At 33.2% G+C, this 22430-nt stretch overlaps 2 protein-coding genes across 2 annotated transcripts; both read right to left on the bottom strand.

Annotated features, from left to right (window-relative positions):
- Positions 1-2950: 2950 nt before the first annotated feature.
- LOC11429270 (lysine-specific demethylase JMJ706) lies at positions 2951-4963 on the bottom strand. Its single transcript, XM_024774745.2, has 5 exons — positions 4926-4963; positions 4556-4833; positions 3705-4100; positions 3433-3608; positions 2951-3226 (listed from the first exon to the last, which is right to left on the bottom strand). Exons 1-5 carry the CDS (start codon positions 4961-4963, stop codon positions 2951-2953), a joined length of 1164 nt encoding a protein of 387 aa, XP_024630513.2.
- Positions 4964-18978: 14015 nt separating this feature from the next.
- LOC11421627 (lysine-specific demethylase JMJ706) lies at positions 18979-21938 on the bottom strand. The gene is made up of 9 exons (XM_003589667.1): positions 21773-21938; positions 21496-21652; positions 21182-21401; positions 20969-21022; positions 20811-20890; positions 20460-20737; positions 19646-20044; positions 19461-19558; positions 18979-19242 (listed from the first exon to the last, which is right to left on the bottom strand). Exons 1-9 carry the CDS (start codon positions 21936-21938, stop codon positions 18979-18981), a joined length of 1716 nt encoding a protein of 571 aa, XP_003589715.1.
- Positions 21939-22430: the final 492 nt, after the last annotated feature.

Genomic DNA, 22430 nt, shown 5'->3' with positions numbered 1-22430 from the left:
TCACCTGATGACACTAGGTCACATAACACTTTTGTTATAGTTTTTATGTAATTTTGGTTGAGTTCAGGTGATTATGCATGAGTTAGAAGTTGCAAAAGGACTGATTTTTTATGCTGAAGCTAGTAGGAAATCGTACTCCGATTTGCAACATCGTAGTCCGATTTATGAAGCTGTTTTGGGACATTTTGTATCGTAATAAATCGTGCTCCGATTTATGAAAATCGGGCTAAGATTTGGCAGACGCTCCAGCTAGGATCTGACTTTAATGAAGCCATCGTGCTCCGATTTACAGCATCGAAGTACGATTTTAGCGTTTCTGGAAATTTTTCTATAAAATGGAAGTTGTTTTCAAAAGGAAGGGTTGGAAAATTTGGAGAAAGAAACTGACTTTTGGAGCTGGAGATCTGGAGAGAAGGTGGGAGACCATCAAAACTCATATCCGGTTACCAATTTCATGTAATAAATTCTTCTTTTACATTAGTTATTTGTGCTTTAGCCATGAGTAGCTCGATCCTTTGTGATTAGGTCAAGAGATGATTTTGTTCTAGCTCATGTTTATGTAACCTGTAACTCTTAATCTTTATGAATGCCATTCTAGTTTATTCAGTATAAATTGTTCTCAATGCTTTTATGATTCTGACCCAATATAACTGATTTTAGAGTATATATGACTACTGACACTAGCGTATAACTCTGACATATTTATATTGTTCAATCTAACGGACAATCTAGGGATGGAGCATTGTTAGGTTGTGATACTTAAATTAACAGACTTAAAACCTTTGATGACTATAGGTTCACCTAAGGGATTAGGGAATTATAATCAGAAAAGAGGGCTTAGGATCAAGGGATTGACTTAAGCTATTTTGTTAATTTGTCGTAAACTTTATAGCGTTCGTAAACTTAAGAAACAGGTTGTTAATGAGCGATCAGCAGATGAATCGAATGACCTAGTCATCACTCCATATTATTTCTTAAACCAATTTTTCCTTAACCATTTTATTTTAATTTGCAAATCAAACCAATTGCCTCAGTGCACCCCCCATTTTACAAACATCCTTAATAATAACGTTACTACCGAGTAGAAGTTGAAACAGTCCCTGTAGATACGAATCTTATAAATTTTATTACTTCGATATAAGTTAGTACACTTGTTAATTTTATAGCATCACCATCCAACACTATGTTCCATACTATGATCTTACCACGGTTTGATAAAACAAAATCCAATAACTAGGATTTATATTAATATTATTATCTTAACCAACTAATTTTAAGGCTAGGAGGAAATAACACACAAGCAATTTTTTTAATATTTGTAAATTTTGTTAATAAAAAGTCTGATAATAATTTTCAATGTCAGATCAGATGGAGTTAATAGCATTAACAACCAGAGTGAATTCAAACTAAAATCATTTAATGCAGTATATTAATTAACCCACATAATAAACTTTATTTTATATTCATGTATAATATTATAAAGATTCAACATTTTCATAAGGAAGAGGTATAAATATCAATGTTGTCCTATAAATTTTTATCTTTATCATTATCATATTCGAAGAAAGTAAATACTTGGTCAACACGCATGACTGCAAAAAGAATTAATATGGGTTACATAAGCTGAAATTGACCTTATTTCCGTTCTCATGTTTTGTCTCCTTTGGAAGCTGCAAAGCATGCAGTTTCTATTTCTAGGGACAGATACACATTTCAAATATTTAAGGTTTTTGAAACCATGTTTTTTCTTCTTCTTCTCTTCTCACCATTTTCATTATCTGCTGTACTCATCACCACCACCATTTCTTGTCTTGATCACCACCATGGAAAGAGCAGTTCGTAGAAGAAAAGATGGCCAAACATTACTGAGTTACATCTCTAATAAAATCAAAGATTTCAAAGTAGAAGATGATTTTGAGAAGCATAAGGAAGAAGTTGAAAATCTTCTGTTAGGTTTAAAAGTTCGGTTCACTTACAAGGCAAGGAGACTGGAGACCTTACAAGGTTGTTGGAGTAAGATCTAACAATGTAAGAGAGATAAGTGTCTACCATGAATCCAAAACCATCTCCGTCGTCGAATATTACAAGAAAAAAATATGATGTTGATGTTGTACATCATGATCTTCCTGGAGTTGTTTTGAGAATAAAAAGAGGTAAAGACAAGTTTGTTTCATTTGAGTTGTGCACTGTAGCTGAAAAGCAATCAACTTTCTATGCTCAAATGCATGGACTACACATCTGACATTGATTTTATAGGTACCCTTTATTTCTTTTCTTTTCTATTATGTATGACTGAAGGAAATACAACAATCTTCTAGTTTTGATGATGTAGAATATTGTATGCAAAAAACTTAGATCATAATGTAACCAGTTTACTCTTTTAGGCGGTCTTGGTGATCTGTTTCTGGCCTTTCTTTTGAAGGAAATACAGCTGCCTCGTTGTGATCATTCTATTTGCCGTGTTGTTGCTGAAAATTCGATCTGCTGATAGAATTTGTTTGTAGCTGATGTACTGGCTGATCTGCCTAATGACAAGGTTTATGTGTGTGGCAAGTTTCATTAGGCAGATCAGCCAGTACATCAGCTACAAACAAATTCTATCAGCAGATCGAATTCTCAGCAACAACACGGCAAATAGAATGATCACAGCAGATCGTATATAGGAAAAGAATGATAAGCACTTCATTCAAGGAATATAAACTGCAGAAGTATAAATTGCGACAAACCTTATACGCTAAGAAATATGGTTAAATATTACATGATATAATACTTGCATGAAGTTACTCCAATAGCATATTTCAGAATAAAATTGTCTAAACCTTTCAAATTATTATATTCTGCCCTAATGAAGTGAAAATAATGACATATCAAAAGAATGAAAATACTAACTAAAATAATCTACAACAATCTGAACATTGCCTTTCCTGTCATCTGCAAGTAAGATGATAGTTTACTTTGATTTTTCAGATGTCGCCAAAAGGGAAGATACTGCAGGAACTTTGATTATCAGTTCTGATTCATGTTTTCTCAAGTTATAAATGACTCGTTGTCTTTTGGTACTCATCACTGATGGAGACACATTGTTTCTACAACGATTCTTTGGCTTCTTTTGATTCTTTTCAACAGTGTGCTTGATGTTGTTCGCAACTCTTGTTCCCAGTTTCGATGTTGCGCCTAGCGAGTTAACAGTTCTTCTAGCACTTTTTTCGTCACGCCAATTTTTATTCTGCTTTCAGTTTCAATTTCAAAAGTTACAAACAATCATATACAATAACATAAGCAACCTGAAGATAAAGCAATGCATACTTTTTTTTTTTTGAAGGATATAAAGCAATGCATACTTGTGTTGCAATAAAACACATGCAACTATTTTAATGAAGTTTAGAGGATTCTAAATTGTAAATCAATTTCATTGTTTAGACTTTCACATACCTTGTGTTCTTTGACGCATTCATTAATGTTATAGGAGAATATATTTGTTAAGGATAACGCGTTGATGCATTCTTTTTCCTGTTGAAAACTTTTGGCAGCATCTTCAAGTTCCAACATGTCATTCCTCTTAAAAACAGTATGTTCTCTCCCACATAAACAATTTTGTGGCACAATCTCTGAATGTAACCATAATAAGCAAATTTATCCATCAATAACACAAGCAACTTAAATAACAATTTCTGAAATAGTCAAATAGAATAATGAGGTCTTACCATGGAAAAGGCAAATTGGATCGGAATAGCATTTCCTGCACAACAAAAAAGCTACATAACAATCCCTATTGCAGAGGCTGCATGTCACAGAACCTAATGATGTATTTGAATAGCTTGAAAGCTTTATCGAACTGTCGAACCGCGATAGTGATGTCTTATAAAATTGAATAAGATGCAAGAAAGACAGTGCAATAGCTCGATAAGATGTGTCTTCAGGTTTGATTTTGTAACCACTATCTTTTGAGGAGTTGTAGATAAGCAATGCTTCTTTACAAAGAAGTTCCTCATATGGAATTATAGGTACCATTTTGAGATGTGAATAACGTTTGCTAGCTTCAGCCCCAAGTGGAAACCAATCACCAATAGCAAAGTTTACAGCTTCTCCACAGTTAAAACCTAAACTCAACAAGAAAATGATTCAATAATTACTTACTATCTTTAGATTTTGTACTAGATTAGTTACTATCTTGCACATCAAGTAAGGTATTATTGTGGGAAAGACATTAATGAGAACAATTAATAGATGTCTCTATATGCAGTAACTATTAGAACTTCAGGCCTGATACAAAAATAAACAGATCACAGAGAACACGCGAGATTTGATCATGGAGTTCGGCTTATTGTTCCTACGCCGCTGCATAGTCGCGGAAGTACCTTTCTATTATTGAAGCTTAGGGTTTACTATTTACATGTGTAAATACTACGGTCTAGTTTACAAGATTAACCTTTAACCCTAAGTACCTTTCTATTATTCAATCGACCTGCCTACTTATCCGTAAAATATAAGCAATATCCATCAGAAACATAATAACACCAACACATGTAGAGAGAAGGAGAGAGAGAGATATTACCATGACTAAATCCAGCATGATATGAATTTGGAAAGGTGATAACAAACTCTCCTAGCTTTTGCACCGCCTTGTAAACCGGCACATTATGTTCTAACAAGACATCAGGAGAGAACATGGTTGTTTTTTGTGCAAGAAATTGGAATGCCCCATTCTCTCCATGTTCTATCAAGACTTTGTTGCAATAAACATGATCCAAGACAGTCTTTTCAATTTGAGAGGTTGCAGAACCAGGCACACCATACCAAGTTTTATTTGCACCTGAGTGATGGTAATTTATGCTGCAATAAATACAATATTATATATTAAGATAGGATTACATATGATATGAGCAATGTTAAACAATATTTGAAGCAATGTTAAGATAATATACCTGTACAAATAATGATCTTCTGCATGCCATGCAAACATACTGAATAGCATCCCAATGTAAAGCATAGGATCAGTTAATCCCTAAAATTTTAAATAAAATTAAAATAATAATAATAATAATGAAATTTATTTTATTCAGATTAAGTTACAAAAATTGATTCCTTACTGGAATTTTCCTGTCAACTAAACGCAATGGAGACTGTGGCAGCCGCGGCAAATTCTAAAATAAAATGAAAAGTGTTAATCAAACAATAATTACACTTACAGAAGAATAGTGCCACAAGTAAAAATCTTTTTTTTTTTTAAGAAGACCACAAGTAAAGATTAATAGATTGAATTCAAATATAAACTTAATAGTTAAAGATGTTAAGACAAAACTAACAATGAATTTAGCAAACATAAATTTTGAAAAGAAACCTTCAAATTGAAATTGCTTGTTCCAAGCTTATCATCAGGATCACTTGAAAAGGCGCTTTCCTCAACATTGACTCCATACTCAACTGTTCCTTTCTCTCCATGTATTATTTCATGCCAGAACGCTTTTTCGATATCTAAACAAGAGAGATCTTCTTTACCACAAAATCTATTGGAAAACGCTCTGTTTGCAAGAGCTTCGAATTCATGATATGTATATTTTCTAGCACAAAAAATATCAAAAACCAAATTAGTTAATTTTTCATCATTCAAGTTGTTTAAAAAACAGAAAAATTTATTTTCTTTCTTACCTTCTTCTCTTAGAAAAAGTTATTTTCTCCATCTCGTTCGATTTGAAAACCCTAAGAGGCTGTACAATTGTGTTAAACTTAAAATCCATTTTCTCTTCCGTTAAGACAAAAGAAGCAGGATTAGACGCAGCAATTGGTGAAACAATTTTGCATATACCTGAAATATTAAGATAAGATCAAATATAAGCATACAAACAGAAAAAAAAATACAAGTTTGCCCTATATAAGATTACATTGTTCTGACAAATCATAGCATGCCAACATGATTTTAGCAAAACATATACTTTGGAGTTTCACTTTGTCACAATGATTTTGCAAATTCACCGTTAATCTAAACATGCACGTGAACTCGAGTACATCAGAGATGGATCCAAAAGAGAGTAAGTAGCATTCTTACTATACTTGGGAAGACAAACAACAATGTTACATGACTTTGTTTAATGACAGATAAAATAAACCCCAGAAACACGGTGATGAAAAGAAAATAATACATAATCTGTTATTACATACCATATTTAGAAGCCTCGGGAGCAATTTTCTGCAGATAAACTAAAGGATGCTCAAACTCTTGTTCTGATGGATAATAAGTTGGACATTCTTGAGTAATGTTCGTCATTGTAGTGATGTTTTTTTTTGTTTGTGCTTTCGTATTTGCAAAGATTTATGTTTATATGAAGAAGACTCTTGCTAGATTTTATCTATATATAAGATAACTTGTAATACAAATATAAGATAACTTGTAATACCAAACATATTTCTAAATCATATAATTAAATAAGAAACAAATCTTACAAACATTCTAAACACAAATATAAATTCTAAATTGTAATGATATCTTAATAATATCTTATTTATTGATTAAAAAATCTTATTTAAAAAGATATTTAGACATGATTTTTTTGCCGTGGGTGGTTTGGAAGGAATTAATATTTCCCCAATTTTAGATTCTTTTAAGGCTTTTTTTTCCAACGTTATTCACTTTTGGAAATATTTGTTGTAAACCATTTTGTTTAACAAACATTAACATTTCATGTGAACCATTTTGTTTACTTTTTTTTTATGGAAATGCTGGTTCCTACGAAATGTATTCCACGAATTCCACGAACAGTTTATTAATGCTTAATTACAATCACTACCCCTCTTTGTATTCCACCAAGTGCAGAATTAACGGCTGGTTCACTTTTTTATGAAACGATCATGTGTATATTCTTGGTTTTCGTAGGCTAAATTGGTCGTGGTATATAGCAAAACCCCTTTTTTATATAACAAACTTCTAACCTTTCATGTGAATTTCCATTCGTGGAGGCTTTTTCTCCAATTTTACTTCGTCTTTGTTTGAGAGTTTGGAGGGGAGGGCTTTGGGGGTTGTAAATATGTAGAAAAATGGATAAATTTTTTTTTATATTTTTTGAAAGAACAAAATTTTAGAGAATGATAAACTAATATTTATGATTAATATACTTTTAATTTTAAGAATATTATAACAACATAGATTGAATTTGAAAAATTAATATAAACCCTCCATAACTCTCCAAAACCCTACCCCAATACAATTTTTGAGTTCCCTAAATGAGGGAGATTTTTTATTATGAGTAAAAAATTAGGCAAATTCTATGGTACACTCAATATATTTGAGTGTACATGTACACCCACTTTTTAAATTAATAGTTAAAAGAGTTGTTTTTTGAAGATTTTTTTTTATCATTTATAATTATAATAACTAAATCTTATTCATCAAAAATATCTACGAAATATTTTTTATTTTTTTTTAATTTTTATCACTCATAATTGAGAACATTGATTATTTTTTACGATAATATGTAAAAAAATTACTATAATTCTTATAAACAATGAAATGATATTTTTTCTAATAAAATGATGTTCTATAAAATATAAATATTGACAAATAGCTATTTATTACATAAAAAAATTATTGTTAATTTATAAAATTATTAAGCAAGAGTACCGGTATACCTTATTTTGTGAGTATACCGTAGAAGTTCCCAATAAATTAACCTCCAAAACCCTCTCCTCCCAATGTCTTCTATTTCTTCCACTTGCTCCATCATTTTTTCCAAAACCCTCCCCTCCCCTCCAAACTCCCAAACAAAGCCTTTTTTTTTTTTTTTTTTTTTTTTTTATCATTTGACAACATTTGTTGCAGCCGTTTTGTTTATTATTTATATAACCAACATCTAATATTTCATGAAATTTCCACTCTTTAAGGCTTTTCTTCATTTTTTATTGCATTTGACAATAATTGTTGCACCCATTTTTTTTTATTTTTTTTTTATACAACAAACATCTAACATTCGATGTGAATTTTCACTCTTGGAGGCATTTTTTTTTCCAATTTTATTTATTTTGTCATCATTTGTTGCACCCATTTTGTTTATTTTTTTATATAACCAACGTCTAATATTTTCAGAAATTTTCACTCTTTAAGATTTTTCTCCATTGTTTTGTTGCATTCATTTTGTTTATTCTTTATATAACAAACATCTTATATTTCACCCAAATTTAACTTCTTAAAAAAAAAAAAAAAATTAACACAAATTTCCACTCTTCAAGGCTTTTTCCCCATTATTTTGTTGCATTTGACAACAAGTTTTTTTTTTTATTTTATTTAAAGAAACAATTGTTGTATCCATTTTGTGCACTTTTTATATATCAAGCATCTAATATTTCACTCTTTTGAGGCCTTTTTTCCAATTTTTTTTTTTTTTTAAAAACATTTGACAACATTTGTAGTACCTATATTTTTGCTTATTTTTTTAACAAGATTTTGTTTATTTTTTATATAACACGCATCTAACATTTCATCCCAATTTACACCTTTTGAGGCTTTTGCTCCAATTTTACTTACTTTATTTTTGTTGTCTTAGAGAACATTTGTTGCATCCATTTTTTTTTTTTTTTATATAACATACGTCTAATATTATTTCACGCGAATTTCCACCATTTGAGGTTTCAAATATAACAAACATCAGTTTTGACATTTTATTCTCTAAGATTTATATCATCAAATCAAATTTGATCAATTTGTGCGTAATTGATATTTTTTAACCATCAATTTTCTAATTCTTTTGTTGCATCCATTTTGTTTATTTTTTTATTTTTTATAAAAGAAGCATCTAATATTTCACCCGAATTTCCATTCTTGATTTTTTTCCATAATTTTTTTTTTTTGCATTTGACAACATTTTGTTTATTTTTTAATATATAACACACATCTAATATTTCACGCAAACTTCCACTCTTTGAGACTCTTTCTCCAATTTAATTTACTATTTTTTTGTTGCATTTGAGAACATTTTTTCACGGCAGTTTCTAGTAATTGAGGTTTTTTCTCCAGATTATTTTTTTCCCTAAACCGAAAAGTGTGTGCAAAGGTTACAAACAAAGACGTCAAAGCTATGTTGGCATCCCATAACCGTCACCGCTTAATGTTAGAACAGTCTTTCAATTTACTTTGAAACCATCAATTCTTGCTTATCTATGCAATACCAGATGATATTGATCACATTGCTAATGGATGCAATGACCACTACTTTACATTGTGGTGACCAAGATTTATTACAAATCTCAATCACAATGTGCATAGTAATGCTCTCCATCTGGATATGAAAAATGGAAGTAATCCAAGCTTGCGAGATTCTTCAAGCTTGTAACACATGCTACGCTTGGAGACCCAGTTCAAACCTGTAGCCCTTAAATTATCATTAGTAGGAAATTTGTTATGGAACAACGACCGAACCAAAAGAGATTTAGAAGGAGGAAAAAAATGATTCTAGATGATCTGAGGTGATCAAGAGAACGACGTCCGATGAGCTCTGCTCAGGAGAATAAGAACATACCACATCTAAAATGAAAAATCAGAAGTAACAAGTAGATGATAGGATGACTCCACTTGAGAAGCATAGAAGACACCAGTTGTGCTGCTAAAGTCTTCAATAACCCTCCGTCTGAAGAGATTTAGTCGGGTGGGCACCCTATCCTGAAGTAGCTGAATTACCTTATTGGGGTTCCAAATAATCAAAAACATAGCCAAGGTTTGGGCCACCTCATCCGAGACAATCCACTCAACCTTAGCATTCTCTTAGAGGACAACATGGTAACTCCCATACTAAATTTATCTAGAATATTTAGCATACATGTCAAACTTATAAATGGATATATTAGAAATTACAATTCGAAGTTTGTCTGAATGATCTAAATCAGTAAAAAGACTCATATACCGATAAAAGTACTAACTGACGAGTACAAACCATAAGTTGTATCTGAATACAAATACACTGAGTGGAGAGTACATAAGGTAAAATCCTTGTCTAAGTAATAGTATGCTAACTAATGAGTACACAATACACATGGTAATACAACTGATAGACTAATACAAGACATATATCCACAATCATCCCACTTTTCTTCTGCTTGCTCTCGTCACGATCAACCTGCTTATCTGAAATAAAATAAAAGGATTGGGGTGAGACATGATGTCTCGGTGAGTTCCACCTATCCTAAACTGTAGGCAATCTCGGGGAACCTATAATCGCCATCAATAGGTACATGTAGCTACTTTAGGATTTACTTTTCTGTTTGCCTATCTTAGTGATTGGGAGAATCTAGGATCACTAACTTTATACTATCTACTATCATAAGTCTTGTCATTTTCATATCATATTTCTTAATTAAGTTAGAATTTCAGCGTTGAACAAACATCATTATCTAGGTTCATTTTATGGAATGGATATGAGTAGAGTAATACCAAATACATCCCCATGACATACCGATGAAAATTCCTATCATATAAGGCTAACACCCGACTCCTCTTGTCGACATGCAGGACTTACATTATAAAAATGCATGTCCACTACTGACGGGGAACCTCAACTCCATTACTAACGGGGGGTTCGAGAGTCACGAGTTAATTTATAACCGATTACTTATAATTGAAGTATTCTAATCTTATAAGCCATATCGGTCCCCGAAGTCCGGTACTGACACGGAACATCGGATGACACGACGTAAAATATACTTAATATGATAATATCATGGGTCTTGTTAACTTGTGCCCTTAGGGCACAAGATAAGAAACTAAATAAAGAAATTTAACTTTGAAAATTGTGTATTCATGACCTTAAAAGCTTAAAATTTTTCTTTTCAATACAATAATTATTGTTTACTTCTATTTTAAGATTCTTATCTTATGCCCTAAGGGCACAAGTTAATATTTCCCTAAAAAAGATTATCTCAAATTATAGGTCGTTTTACAACACTAATTAATGTCACTATTCTTATTATCTCTTTAACTATTTATTAATATCTCTTCTTTCAATTCTTTAATTTATCTTTCACATATAATTTATTAATTATAGTTCTAAAAAAAAACTCATAATATCTCTTTCCCATGCAAAATTAATTACATTTCTTAATATATGTGAAATGTTCAAATCGTCATATAATTTGGGACGGAAGAAATATTTAATTACGAACATCTATTTCGTTCTTGGGAAAAATAGAAGGAACTTTTAATTAATCATTAGGAAAAAATTGGGATAACTCGGTTGAACCACCGTGAAAAACAAACAATTTAGTCCATATAGTCCCTTAAAAAAAAAAAAAAAAAGATTCAGTCCATAGTAATATATATATATTTTTTGACAAGCTGTCCATAGTAGTAATTAAAATGATGGTATTTTGGTCTATAACAATAACTAAAAAGAGACACATTGATCCAATGTTCATAAATAATTTCTTCTTCACTAAAACCATTTTTTGTGCTTTTTATTATTTAGCATTCAAGCAATCATTATCTACATAGATATATCACTCTAACTATATCAAACTTTTTTTTTTTGAAATAACTATATGATTTTTTTTTTTTTTGGTAGTAACTATATCAAATTTAGTAACATATAAAGTAATAATAAGTTTTGATAAGATTTCCTTCAAAAAAAAAAAAAAGTTTTGATAAGAAAGAGGTAAAATGTATCATTTTCCTTGTAATTATGAGGGAACAGGCAAAGTAATAATATGCATGGTGCAGAATTACGTAAGCAGAAATAAACAGCATTTCCCTTCTCATGCATATTCTTCTTTGGTAGCTGCATATTATGCAGAATTTCTACTTCCGGTAGTACTCAATTACAACATAATAATGGGAAAGATATATATTTTCAATATAGGTTTTTTTTACCAAGAAGCCTCTCATTCTCCTTTTCATTTTTCTCTTTCTTTTACTCTCTGCAACAAGTTACTCACCACCACCACCATGGGAAGAAGAGGTTGTAAGAGAAACTTGGGTCGAAACGGCCGTAGCCGAGGTCAGCACCTCCGTGACAGTGTCCATGCTGGAGGAAACCCTTCCCTCACCACTCCTCTTCCAGTTCAAGGTATTCATATATTTTTCATTTTTCTTTGAAAATAAATTACTGTTTTAAAACAAACCTTTTTAGAACTTTCTATTGGTTTGTTACATATTCTTTAAAAAAAGTTCGAGAATCTGAAAAATATATAAATGTATGAAAATTGAGAATTTGAAATCTCAGTTGCCTAGGAGATTGGTGTCTACCTGGGGACTTTAATTCAGTAGCTTCTTTAGATGAAAGAAGAAATTATGGAGGGGATAGGAGCATGGTTGAGATAGTCTAATTCTGCAATTTTATAGAAAATATGGATCAAGTTGATATTCTTGTAGTGGAAAACAAGTATACTTGATTTGATAAGAGACTATAGGGAGTTATATATCAAAGAGTGGGGGATAGAGATATTTCTTACCATTGTCCAGTGTGGCGAAATCATTTGGGCCCCCAAGCCCTTTCGACTCAACAATTGTTGGCTTGGTCATGAAGTGTCGAACAAGAATTAATGCACACTTTTGGAAGCAGGTTAGGTTCAAGGAGAGCCTGCTTAGACAAAAATCAAGGTATCATTAGATCAATGCGGGAAACACTAAAACAAGGTATCTCAAATCTGGTTGGAGTCTCTTGGATAAGGATATTGTGGGTTTTATGAATAAATTTCATGATAACGCGAAATTTTCCAAAGCGTTTGCAATTATAGCACATGTACCTAAGAAGGACATGCCCCAAAAAATAACAGATTATAGACCTATCTCTCTTGCTGGAAGTCTCACAAGATTTTGGCTTTGGTGTTGGCTTCTAGACTAAAAGAAGTGATTAATTAAATCATTGATCTGTGTCGATCTTCCTTCGTACCGGGGAGAAACATTCTGGCTACTAGGGAGAAAGATTTTGGCTTTATCGTGGTTACTCATGAAAGATTAGTTACCTCATTGGTGAGTTTCAACAACGTGTGCAAACCAAAAAATTCAGGAGGACTTAGTAAAAAATATGGATTTGTTCAATATGACGCTCTTGGCGAAGTTGAGGCGGTGGTGCCTAACCAACACATATGCAATTTGGTTTCCTCTTTTACCTACTGAGTCTGTGCACTCAGGATCGATTCTCTCCTGATCTTAGTAAAGCTTACAAGATGCTTTGGAAGAGTGCAGTCCCGTCTAAATTTATTGTTTTTGGTTGGAAGGTCTTGCACAGAAGAATTGTGCCAAAGGTAGCACTTCAACATAGAGGCATTTTGCTTGCAAATGTCGCTACAGGATGTGTGTTCTGCTCAATTGTGGACAAGGACAGTGACAATTTTCTCTTCTCTTTCTCCTTCGCATATATATATAAGGTGTGGACTCACATCTATAGTTGGATGGGTGTGGCTGGTGCATATCCGAATCGCATCTATAGTTGGAAAAATGTAAGGATTTCATTTGGATAGAAGTGATTTGGTCTCTTAAGATGGGTAGGAATAATCTGATTTTTGAAGGGAAGGATACAAGCCTAAATGAGGTCATTACGAGGATTAAATTTTTATCGTGGGGATGGTTTATCTGGAGAGAAGGGATGAGAGCAGCAAATAGTTTTTATTTTATTTGTGGTCGGATGGAGCAGCGTGTGTTCGAACGTGATGTGCTTTTCATGTGGGGGCAATTTTCTGTGTTTTATGCTCTAGTTGCAATCTATCAGAGGCTGCTGGTTTTATAGGGCAGATTGCATGGTTGTATTGCCAGACAGTAGTGGTGTAATGAATTGTTCTTCACTGGTGTGAACATGGCTCTGTGGTGCAAGTTTTTCTTTCGGTCTAACGGTGTCATATTATGTGGCAGGCAGGGCCGTCCCTGAGAATTCGGAGGCTCGGCTCTTGGAATGAAAAGAGGCCAGTGATAAAATCAAAACGTATTTTTTTTAAAAGAGCGATGTTCTATTTATATTTTTTAAAAGATAAATACAAGGTGCCGTATATATGCGGTACACCCAGAGATGAAAATGACTACCGTATACATGAGGAACCCCCACCTAACACCAAAATTAATCATGAGGAACCCCCACTCTTGAGGCCCAGCTCGTTTGAGCTGTTTGCACCCCCTCAGGGACGCCCCTGGCAGAGCCGTCCCTGAGAATTCGGAGGCTCGGCTCTTGGAATGAAAAGAAGCCAGTGATAAAATCAAAACGTATTTTTTTTAAAAGAGCGATGTTCTATTTATATTTTTTAAAAGATAAATACAAGGTGCCGTATATATGCGGTACACCCAGAGATGAAAATGACTACCGTATACATGAGGAACCCCCACCTAACACCAAAATTAATCATGAGGAACCCCCACTCTTGAGGCCCATCCTTGAGGGAGGCCCAGCTCGTTTGAGCTGTTTGCACCCCCTCAGGGACGCCCCTGGTGGCAGGGTGTGGTTTTTCTTAAACTTTACTGATGTGGTTCTTAGCATGTTAGTATAGGTTGTTTTTCCTTAGGTGTTTTGGTGTATCTTAGCTTGTCTGTACCATGCATTCTTATATGGATGTGTCTGGTGTTGTCAATTGTCATTGTCCGTCTTTCTAGCATTTGGTTGGTGGGAGTTTCATATGCAATTTTTAAAATAATCTAAAAATTATTGAGTAATTAGTTTTCTAATTTCTATGCTGATAGCATTAAGAACAATCTTAGATGTCAGATAACTAGACCTGACCCGGGTGGAAAAGATAGCCAATCATACAAGTTATGTGCTGTCAAGTTAAAGAGAAAAACAAAAAGGTCAAAGAAGATCCAGCCTCTCTGCACAGATTCATCACCCACACTCCTCACTTATGTCTCTCGTGAAGTAGAAGATTTCAAAACTGTCGAGTTTTTGAAGCATCGTGAAGAGATTTTGAAACTGATTATAGGATTAAAGGTCAGGCTTAGTTACAAGATCAGTCGTCCTCGAAGAGTTGTTGGACTTACTGCTCTCAATACCAAGGATATTACTTTACTCGATGGGAATGAAGAAACCTCTCTGGTTAAGTATTTTAAAGAAAAGCATGGACGCGATATTGCATATCAAGATGTCCCTGTAGTTTTTTGAGTGGGAGGAGAGACACATTTATGCCTATTGAGTTGTGTATGGTAGTCAAACAGCAAAGCTGTCGAGATGGAAAGCAACAATACAATCGCATTTCTGTTCGGCAATCGGAGCATATTTCTACACAACGGTTCAAGTAAGATACTACACTTTCTAGCTCTACTAGGACAATTTTTATTTTTGTTGTGTTAATGTAGTAGCATAAGAAATACAGAAGACTTTGAGTTCAAGAAAACTGTGGGGACATATATAATGCAAATAGAAGCATAAGACTAAAAAGTGTTTAGGTAATTTAAGTGAAACAATATAGCTCCAGTAAAATGTTTAGTTACATTGACTTCGACGTTGTAGAGGTGTTAAACCGAATATTAGAAATTTATGCAAATCTAGGATATTGGAAATTTGCAAAGAAATTCCAATAACTAATGACCTTGGGCTTATTTGCGTACGTGAATAATTCCAATAACTAATCCTTTTTCTCCCACAAATACGCAGTCTAGCATTTCTTTAAGTTCACACAAATTACCTGTCTTAAGTAACAATGCTATAAGAAATTTGTTGGTTTATTAATATTTTAATTTTATAGAGACAAATGGCTAACAAAATCTTTTTTGACAGGCATGATGGTCTTGATTGTTTATCACACAGTGTCAACAATTCTATGACAGTTGTGACTGAACTTGTGATTCTTCCTCCATCGTTGAAGTTAGATGGAAATTTGAGTGTGGAAGGAAATTCGGTTGAACATTGGGCCATTTTAGATTTTACTGGCGATGAGCATGATAATCTAACCAACTTCATTGAGGCTCTTCGACACAAATTTACAAGTTTGGGCATAAACATGGAGCAGCCGTTGAAAATATTCAGGTTGGAAAATTCAGATTCACTTCGTGAATTGCTTAGCAGAATTAAGACAATAAATGGAAGACGGTTGCAACTTCTGCTTTGCATAATGTCGAAGAGTAATAAAGTTTACAAGTTGCTGAAATCGGTATAGTGACTCAGTCTTGTTTCCTAACTCCCTATAATGCGAGGTCACCTGCATTTCTAACATCTCTTGCTCATAAGATAAATGTCAAGATGGGAGGGAGAAATGTGGATGAAGGACTACTCCCATTCTTTGATTATGAAGAACATGTTATGCTTATAGGGGCTGATGTGAATCATCCTGCCTCCAGGGACCGCAGAGGGAGTCCATCGATTGCAGCAGTTGTTGCGACAGTCAACTGGCCTGCCGCAAATAAGTATGCATCACGTATTTGCATTCAGGAGGGTCAATCTGAGAAAATTTCAAATTTCGGAGAAATTTGCTTTGATCTTGTTGGAAATTATGAGAAGTTGAACAGAACCAAACCTAGAAAAATAATCATATTTCGGGTTGGTGTCTCTAGGGAAGAGTTTTCCATGGTCCTGAATGATGAGTTGGAGGACCTGAAGAGAGATTTTGGTGGCTTTAAATACCATCCAACCATTACTGTTGTGGTAGCTGTGAAGGGGCATAGAACCCATTTCTTTCCTATGTTCCAGTACTTGGACACTCTTAGATAATGGGTCTAAATGTGTTTGTTCTCTATGTTGTCTACACATCTGAATAGGGTACCTCTTCTATTTTGTGGGTGACTGAAAATGTGTTTCCTTTTTTTTTTTTTTTTGTGTGTGTTCTTAGTTTAGGATTCACTAATTGATGACTGAAACTATACATTCTGTAAATTTTTCTTATTTAACTTTAATAATCCTAAGTTCAAGCTGCATTTTTAAGTGGTTGATATAATTTCTTCCAGTTTTGATAATGTAAATTGTATGCCAAAAATTATATCCTAATGTAACCATTTTTACTGTCGTAGGCTGTCATTGTGCTCATCCTGTTTGCTATGCTGCTGCTGAGAATTGATGATCTGTATTAACGTTGCTTGTGGTGCTTTTATTGTTCGAGTAGTTTTGTTGGTAGTTGATTTTTCCTTGTTAGCTAATGACTAGGGTTTATGTGTGTAGTATCTTTCTTTACACAAATGAATCTTTTAATGGTTATGTAATTTGACACTCTTTGTGCAGTAGCTTTACTAATGAAATTCTTTTGTTTATAAAAAACGTTTCAAATCACAGGTGTTCAATTTTGTGTTTATAAAACCTTCCTTTTGAAATTCCTTTTAATTTCAAGAACCAATTAATTGAACTGCAAGGGATGTTTCTCAGTGGCTAATATTGAACAGAAAATTGAAGAGGTAATACAATTTTGTCATGTTAACTGCATTTTGTAAGTGTTTGTATGTGTCAATAATGATTGTTCGTATAATGCTTCATTGTTGCATAATCCATGGTTTTGGCTTGACTGAATTTTTTACCCCCTTCTTTATCTTGCTCAAGAAAATAGTCTCCCTTTTTAAAATCAAATTGTTTGGTTCCTAAAGTATCACCCTTATTAAAATTTTGGTCTCAACTCGGATTTTTTGCCACAAGCATCATAAAATAGGAGGATCAAAATATAAATTAAGCCTAATGCTTTATCTGTTATGAATGTAGATATTGTACATAAGGGCTGCCTTGGCAGAAGCTTTATAGTTGTAGATTTTGTACTATATTCTACTGATAGTTTATCATCAACAATGAAATCATCGTCGTCACTCTTCAATTTACCTCAGACGTTACATACCATGTCATTATACAATCTGTTCTGTCACACATGTATTTTAAAAAAAAATATGTGGGGAATTGTCAGTGTCTGGTGGATATTTTCACATTGCTCTTCCTCCTCATCATCCATAACCATTACCTCTTGTTCATCCTCTTCCACATTTTCTTCAACACGAGCATCATCTGAGCAATTTGATTCACAATTACATTTGAAGCAATAGTCTTCCAACAATATCTTCTTCTGCCTACTAGAATAGGTTTTGTTGACAACAAAATAACTCAAACAAATCTCCATACCTTGACGAACATCATGAGTCATCCTAATAATAATGTCGGTATTATTAGGACTGGCTGCAGCGTGATGAGGTGGATTGACATTGACATGATCAAATCTACACGCGTTAGGAAAACAATCATGTTTGAAAAAACGATGCATGAGGGTAAATGCCAGAAACTCTTACAGACCTATGTTCTTCATGTTCAGAAAAATGATGCATTAAGCCAGAGGCATTGAGCTTGTCCTTGGCAGGAAATAAATGAGTTATAAAGAGAATAATTCATAATAGGGGTGTGAAAAGAGGGATGAAATAATGGGGTGAAGAAACTGAGATGAAGACATGGTGGCATCATCGTTATCGTCAGAAGAACACTGGAGGCTGGAGAGATGGTAAAATTTTAAAACTTGAGGTTGTGAGTATAGCAAGATTGTAAGTAGCAATTAGAAAACAAGCTTGAAGTTGACGTTCTAGGGGATATTAAAGGAGAAGAGAATTGGTTATGATTATGATGACATACAAAGGTAGAATGGTTAGAGTTGAGAGACAAGTTAAAGTGCACAAGTGATGGTGGTGACCAGAAGGTTGATGTATAGATGTGAAGCAGTGGTCAGAGACTATATACAAGGAAATTCGTAGTCTTCTAATGAACACAAGTATTTGGGAAAAGTTACTGCAGATTATAATCAAACGATAATCACTTCATTCAAGGAATATAAACTGCAGAAGTATAAATTATGACAAACCTTACATTCTAAAATATATAGTTAAATATCACATGATATAATATTTACATCAAGTTACTCCAATAACATATCAGAATAACTGTCTAAACCTTTCATATTACTGTGTTCCCCTAATGGAAAGAATGCCATATCTAAAATGAAAATGCTAAACTAATCTACTGCAAACTATTTGTATATAGTAAAAATTATTAGAATGAAGAGCATAAATCTACCACAATCTTAATAGTATCTTTCCTGTCATTAGCAAGTAAGACGATCGTTTATTTTGATTTTTCAGATCTCAAAACGAGAAGATATTGCAGGAGCTTCTATGATCAATTTTGATTCATGTTTTCTCAAGTTATAAAGGGTTCGAGGTCTTTTGGCACTCATCACCGATGGAGAAGCATTGTTTCTACGACGATTCTTTGTCTTCTTTTGATTCTTTTCAACATTGTGCTTGACGTTGTCCGTTAATCTTGTTTTCAGTTTAGAAGATACTGCCCTTGCAGAGTTAACAGTTCTTCTAGCACTTTTTTCTTCATGCCGATTATCATTCTGCTTTTGGTTTCAGTTTCAAAAGTTACAATTAATCAGATACAATAAAATATATTCTACCTTACATATGAAATAATGCAGTATGCTTGTGATGAACTATTTTAATGGGATTCTAAATTGTAAATCAGTTTCATTGTTTACATTTTTCGCATACTTGAGTTCTTTGATGAACTATTTTGTATACATGTTAAAGATAACATGTCAATGAATTCTTTTACCTGTTCAAAACTTTTGGCAGCATCTTCGAGTTCTGACATGTCATTCGTCTTAAAAACAGTATATTTTCCCCCACATAAGCAAGTTTTTGGCACAACGTCTGAAAATAATCACAATAAGACAAATTATCTATCAATAATAAAAGCAAATGAGATAACAATTCTCAAATAGACTAATGAGGTTTTACCATGGAAAAGGCAAATTGGATGTGAATAGCATTTCTTGCACAACAAGTAAGCGACGTAACAATCCCTATGGCAGAGGCTGCATGTTACAGAACCTATTGATGTATTTGAAGAGCTTGATGACTTTCTTGAATTGTTCAATCGCGATAGTGATGTCTTATAATATTGCATAAGATGCCAGAAAGACTGTTCAATGGCACAATAAGATGCCATGACTTCGAGTTTGCTTTTGTAACTTCTGTCTTTTGAGGAATTGTAGATAAGCATTGCTTCTTTACAAACAAGTTCCTCATATGGAATTATAGGTAGAATTTTAAGATGTGCATAACGTTTGCTTGCTGCAGCCCCAAATGGAAACCAATCACCAATAGCAAAGTTTACAGCTTCTCCACAGTTAAAACCTAAACTCAACAAGAAAATGAATAAATAATTAGTTACCATCTTTACATTTTGCACTAGATAGGGATAGGAATAGCAGTTCTTGCAGAACAAGTATGCAACATAAGCATTTAAAATATCAAGAAGTGAAAGGCTTTTATGAGAATGATAAGTAGATGTCTCTATATGCACAAACTATTAGACCTTCAGCCCTGGTCCAAAAGTAAACAGATTGTGGAGTTCGACAAATTGTGCTTAGTGGCTAATTTTTCAAGCTTAGGATTTTCATATTAGTTGTGTAAATACTGTGGTCTAGTTTATAAGAATAACCTTGAATCATACCTTTCTATTATTCGAGCGATAGTCAACAGAAACATAATCACACCAACACATGGAGAGAGAGAGAGAGAGAGAGAGAGAGAGAGAGAGAGAGAGTACCATGACTAAATCCAGCATGATATGAATTAGGAAAGGTGATGACAAACTCTCCTGGCTTTTGCACCGCCTTGTAAACCGGCACATCATGTTGTAACAAGACATTAGGAGGGAACATGGTTGTTTTTTGTGCAAGAAATTGGAATGCACCATTCTCTCCATGTTCTGCTAAGATTTTTTTGCAATACACATGATTCAAGACAGTCTTTTCAAATTGAGAGGCTGCAGAGCTAGGCACGCCGTACCAAGTTTTACTTCCACCTGAGTGATGATAATTTATGCTGCAAAAATAAAAAGACGGGAATATATATTAAGATATAATTATACATTTGAAGCAATGTTAAGATAATATACCTGTACAAATAGTGATCTTCTACATGCCATGCAAACATACTGAATAGCATCCCAATGTAAAGCATAGGATCAGTTATTCCCTAAAGTTTTAAAACAGAATTAAAAATAATAATAATAATAACTTAATCCAGACTAGGTTCCAAAAATGGCTTCCTTACAGGAATTCCTCTGTCAACTAAACGCAACGGAGACTGCGGCAGCCGCGCCAAATTCTAAAATCAAATGAAAAACATTAATCAAACAGCAATTACACTTACAGAATAATATTGCAACAAGTAAATATTAATAGATTAAATTCAAGTATAGAGATGTTAATAGAGAAAGGGAACACTAAGAATGGATTTAGCAATCATAAAATATAAAAAAGAGACCTTCAAATTGAATTTGCTTGTTCCAAGTTTATCATCAGGATCGCATGAAAAGACACTACCCTCAATGTTGACTCCATACTCAACTGTTCCCTTCTCTCCATGTATCATTTCATGCCAGAACGCTTTTTCGATATCTAACGAAGAAAGATCTTCTGAACTGCAAAATCTGTTGGAAAATGCCTTGTTTGCTATAGCCTCAAATTCTTGATATGTAAATTTTCTGTTAGAAACAATATCAAAAACAAAATTAGTTTATTTTTTCATCATTTAGGCAGTTTTAAAAACTGCAATAAAAACAGTAGATTCTTTTTTACCTTCCTCTCTTAGAGAAGGTTATTATATCCTTCTCATTCCATTTGGAAAGCCTAAGAGGCTGTACAATTGTTTCAAACTTGAAGTCCTTTTTCTCTTTCATTAAGACAAACTCAGCAGGATTAGAGGCACTAATTGGAGAAACAATTTTGCATATACCTGAAATATGCAAAATGAATAAAAAAATAAGCCTAGGGAAAAATGGAAAAAATGCAACCATATTTGATAACCATACTAAAATGAAACGAAAATCATCTACTATAATCTGTTATGACATACCATATTTAGAAGCCTCGGGAGCAATTTTCTGCAGATAAACTAAAGGATGCTCAAACTCTTGTTCTGATGGATGGTATACTGGACATTCTGGAATCATGTTTGTCCAATTTAGATCATCCAAATCAAATTTACTCGATTTGTGAGTAATTGAACTTTTTTCAACCATTTTTCTTCTAATTTTACTTCTCTTACATTTGACAACATTTGTTGCACCCATATTGTTTCTTTTTATATAACAAGCATCTAATATTTCTGCATTGACACCAGTTTCTACTCTTTGATGCTTTTTCTCCAACCTAAAATATGTAACAGTTGTAAGGTAACATAGAAAGTAGTAAATTTAGAAAGTTACCATGCTGCAACAATGAAGGTAACATACCAAAGTTGGAGAAATTAAATAAAAGATTATGTAAATATTCATGAAATTAACTACATATATAAAGTGAAGCAGAACTTTCAGAATTAAAATGTAAATATTCTTCTGATACATTTCCATTTCATCCTGGAATATTTTCCAATGATTATTATTGCATAATAATGGCATGAATGTAGCAAGTTATGGTTAGTTAATTTACTGATATGTAACCACCTTTTCCCTTAGAGGAAAGTTAGATATTTATTGAGCAACAAACGTTACACTTGTAAACTTCAAGTATCT

This window comes from Medicago truncatula, chromosome 1 (assembly GCF_003473485.1).
Source record: "Medicago truncatula cultivar Jemalong A17 chromosome 1, MtrunA17r5.0-ANR, whole genome shotgun sequence".
NCBI classification, from domain to species: domain Eukaryota; kingdom Viridiplantae; phylum Streptophyta; class Magnoliopsida; order Fabales; family Fabaceae; genus Medicago; species Medicago truncatula.
Note: the sequence above shows the minus strand (reverse complement) of the source record. Positions and strands in the feature narration are given on the sequence as shown.